The 4425-nt window shown below is 38.1% G+C and overlaps 1 protein-coding gene across 1 annotated transcript; it reads left to right on the forward strand.

Moving 5' to 3' along the window:
* Positions 1-351: 351 nt before the first annotated feature.
* LOC106872659 (protein ZBED8-like) lies at positions 352-996 on the forward strand. The gene has a single exon (XM_014919721.1). The coding sequence runs from the start codon at positions 352-354 to the stop codon at positions 994-996; it is 645 nt and encodes a 214-aa protein (XP_014775207.1).
* Positions 997-4425: the final 3429 nt, after the last annotated feature.

Genomic DNA, 4425 nt, shown 5'->3' on the forward strand with positions numbered 1-4425 from the left:
ATTCTAATTCATATTTGGAGTACTTCAAATCACCGAAAGAAAATTTTGAAAACTGAACAAAACTCACTTCACTATTTGTTGTACAACACGCGCTCCACACTCGTGTCCTCGAAGCCAGCCATAAAATCTCCCTGCTTATAGCAAAACATGAAAAAAATCACACTATTGGAGAGCAACTGATTAAACCAGCTATCTCAATATTCTTAAAAACTGTACAACGAAAATATGATAGAGATGTTGGAGGTCATGCCACTCAGAAATAACACTGTCTCCAACAGAATTGGTAAAATGGGGCAAGATGTTGAAAACCAGCTTATTGGGACATTAAAATAACGAAAATTCTCATTTCAAATGGATGAATTCACATTTCAGGACAGTGAGGCCCTGTTATTGACTTATGTGAGATATACTGAGCACGAGGCTTTTCAAGAAGAGATGTTGTTTTGCGAATCATTGGAAACAACCACAACTGCAAAGGACATCCACAGCAAACTTAAACATTATTTGGATGTAAACAAAATACCAAAAGAAAACTTACTGTCATGCGCAGAAGACGGTGCATCTGCTAAGATGGGCAAGAAAATGGGATGCTTAAAAATGATGACGGATGAAAATCCAAACATGTTGATTGTCCATTGCGTCATACACCGAGAAAACTTGGTTGCCAAGAAACTGTCCCCTGTTCTTAATGAGATTCTACGAGCTGTGATCAAGTGCGTCAACAGTATTAAAGCAAATCCCGAAGCCGAATGTCTTTTTAAGCAGTTTTGTGTAAATCAAAGTGCCGAGCATGGTCGATTATTGATTCATACGGGAGTAAGGTGTCTATCGAGTGGAAATAGCTTAAAAAGGTTCATGGAATTATTTGATCAACTTAACAACTTTCTCAGTGATAAATGGGAAATGAAAATGCTGTCAACAACGGATAGAAATGCATTTGTCAGTTATTTGACAGACATCTTTGAGAAACTTGGAAACTCCAAGGTGCAAACATGATGCTTGCTGATGCGAAAGCAAAGATTTTGGATTCATTACAGTCCTCGAAATATGCCAAAAGAAATTTTATTCAGTTTTTCTGGTTGAGTAAATGTGAAATAATGAATGATGCTGCCACCGTAATTATTGACAATGTGAATGTCTTAATAAAGGACTCCAACGACAGATTTTGTTATTTGAAGGTAATGAATTTATCCTCTTGATTAACTCAGCCACTGCTGTTTGACGTTTCTGATGCTGCAGTTCAATGCCAAGGAGATTTATAAGAATTGCAACATGATGAATCAGTGAAGACTTTGTTTAAATTGAAAGGTAAAAATATGTGGCTATGTGACGAGATTGAAAGGAAATACGCAACACCAGCATCTACATCAGCAAGAGAACTATTGATTCATTTTCCTTCGTCTTATTTGGTCGAATGTGGATTCAGTGCGGTTGACAATTTGTGGGAACCCAAGAGAAACAGGCTTCAAATTACAAAACGTGGCGATTTACGGCTGAAGTTAACGAAATTGTTTCTTCAAATCAAGGATATGTACCGTATACACCAGGAACAGGGTTCTCACTAAATGAGTCGAGGTATCCGTCGAGGTATCGTGTTACTATATTCAAAAAAATGTTGACGGGCACCAGATTTTTTGTTATTTTTAATAACAAAAAATCTGGTGCCCATCAACATTGGGGCACCGGAAAAAAAGTTGGGAAACACTGCATTAGAATTTCGCGATCCTCCTATATATTTGTGTGTCTGACATTGTGTGTGTGTGTGAGTGTATGTGTCTTTCGCTGATGTGTGCGCGCGTCTTTGTGCGTGTGTGTGTGTGTGTGTGTGTGTGTGTGTGTGTGTGTGTGTGTGTGTGTGTGTGTCCTACACAACCGATTGGCAAGCTGTGTTGGCTTGTTTACGACCCAGTAATTTCGCGGTTCGCCCAAAGAGACCGCTAGAATAAGTACCAGACTAAAACAAAAAGTACCGTTATTGGTTTTTTCGACTAAAAAAATCTTGAAGGTGATATCCCAGCATGGCTGCAGTCTAATGATCGAAACAAGCAAAGGATAGAAGATAACAGTTGTCACTTTTTACAATCTACAATAAAGAAATTTATTTTCTTTCATTCAAACAGCGTTTGCAATATTATTTGAAAGGTTTCTCCGTCTGCTTTACATACTAAATTCTATGTAACATCTGTTAAAATTAAGTGACTTGTAGCAAGTATAATGAACGCTTACAAGTAATTATATTTTCAAATATCATACGTCTGTGGTGGCTTCAAATGTCATGTTGATAATATTCTTTTCTTTTGGGGGACGGGGTAGTCGATTATATCGACCCCAGAACGCAACTGGTACTTAATTTATCGATCCTGAAAGACAGACGAAATACCGCTAAACATTTCACCCGGCATGCTCGCCACCTTCTGTGTTGATAATATTATATACTGAAATTCTCTGGCTTGTTAGTCTCCAATGGTAGTTACACGCTTTCGTAATTGGCACTGAGTTTCTCTTAATATCCATATCCCTAGTGTATCAGCGCATTAGAACCACGTCTGGACACATTGCACATCAAGCCGGGTTGTTTAGTCCTTTCTTGTCTAAATTGAGTCCTGGATTATCAGGCCAAATACTTACTCGAGAATTTCAAAGGTGAGCACGCTGTCGAAGATAGGTGACAGCAGAATCCAACGAGTTACAATGCTTTCACTGCTTCCATTGCATGTCGATTATTTCGACCACCTGGGCAAAGGTAGGTATCACAAAAACCAGCAGTCGAACGAAACCTTGATCCAGGGTTAAAGCGTATTTATCTCACAAATAAGACATCAATTTCAGATTCAATAAAAAATCCAATTCAAAATTATATTGAACACTTTAATGCGTTCTACCACAAAATAAAAAATAAATCGTGTGTGTGTAAAATGACAGTCTACTCTGAGTTAATTGAGCTGTTCACGACAGTGGAGACAAGAGAGAAATCTGGAGTTTATATAGGGTTTAGTTAAATTTAGGTATTGCAGCGTGTCTAAGGTGTGAACAGTGTGATGAAGTAGGGGACGATGGTTGTTTTCAGCAGGTAATGATATACAATGAAGCTAAAACTAAACAATTAGTCTACTAAACTATTCTATTATAACTGAATATCTTTTCTTCGTTGGAAATTATTTAGCGATGGTTGAACAAAAGACCTTTGAACTTTTGCTCAGTTGAAAGTTCGAAAGTCAGGCTAGAGCTTGCTAAAACGAAGTTTATAATGTATTGTACCTAAATTTGTGTTATTTCAGTTCTTAGAATAGATTTTACTCAAATTTGCTAGTCTAGGTGTCCAAAGGTCAGTTATAAGTTTAAATAGAGATATGGGTATTGTAAATATCTTAAAATTCAATAAGGTGGAAGGTTGCTCCAATTTCAGCTTAGTTTCTTATTGTGGTCAATAGTAGTCGAAAGAAATTAATTGAATTAGAAGTAGGAAGTAAACAACTGAAGAAATACAAACGTGTGAGTATGAAATATTATATAGAAAGTGAGAGCCAGAAAATAATTAGGATAATGCTATAGTTATATATATATATATAATACATGCATACAACTATAAATACATAATCTATCTATTAGGTTGGCAACTAAGTTCCCGCTGGGTTTTTTTAATTTTAATTTCTTAAAAGATTTAATAAAAAATAACAACTAATTAATCAATAATGTATTAACCCTTGTTCTTTACAACTTCTTCCCAACTTTCAACAAGATTTTCAATACCTCGTTGGTAGAAATCACCCGATTTTGACTTCCACGCATAGTATTTGAAAGAGATCGAAAGAGGTGGAAATCCGTTGGTGCCAAATCAGGAGAGTACGGCGGGTGTGGCAGCACTTCCCAGCCATGCGTTTGAATGGCTTCCATGGTCATATTGGCGATATGAGGGCGGGCGTTGTCGTGCAGCAGAAGAACTCCATGCGGCCGATTAGGTCTTTTCTCTTGAATAGCCGTGGTGAGTTGTTCCATCTGTTGAACATAGAGTTCTGTGTTGACCGTTTGGTTCCGTTCAAGCAATTCGTAATGGATAAGTCCTTCTCAGTCCCACCATACGCACAACATCGTTTTACGCGGATGAAGATCTTGTTTCACGCGCGGTGTCGCTTGTTTACCGGGGCTAAGTAATTCCTTACGCTGCTTCACAGGCACCATTTTTCGTCGCCAATAACGATTCGGCAGAGAAATCGTTGCTTGTGTCCATGAGTTGAGTGGTGACGAACAAGCAAACCATCGGAGATTGAGGCTCGTTGATTTTGTTGACGTCACTTAAAGCATGCAGAACCCATGCACCATACTTCTGAACCTTTCCCATCGAGTGAAGATGTTTCTCTATAGCAGTGTGGGAGCATTCCATTTTCTCTGCCAGTTCCCTTGTCGTTTGACGAGCATTTTGGTGAA

This window comes from Octopus bimaculoides, chromosome 9 (genome assembly GCF_001194135.2).
Source record: "Octopus bimaculoides isolate UCB-OBI-ISO-001 chromosome 9, ASM119413v2, whole genome shotgun sequence".
NCBI lineage: Eukaryota > Metazoa > Mollusca > Cephalopoda > Octopoda > Octopodidae > Octopus > Octopus bimaculoides.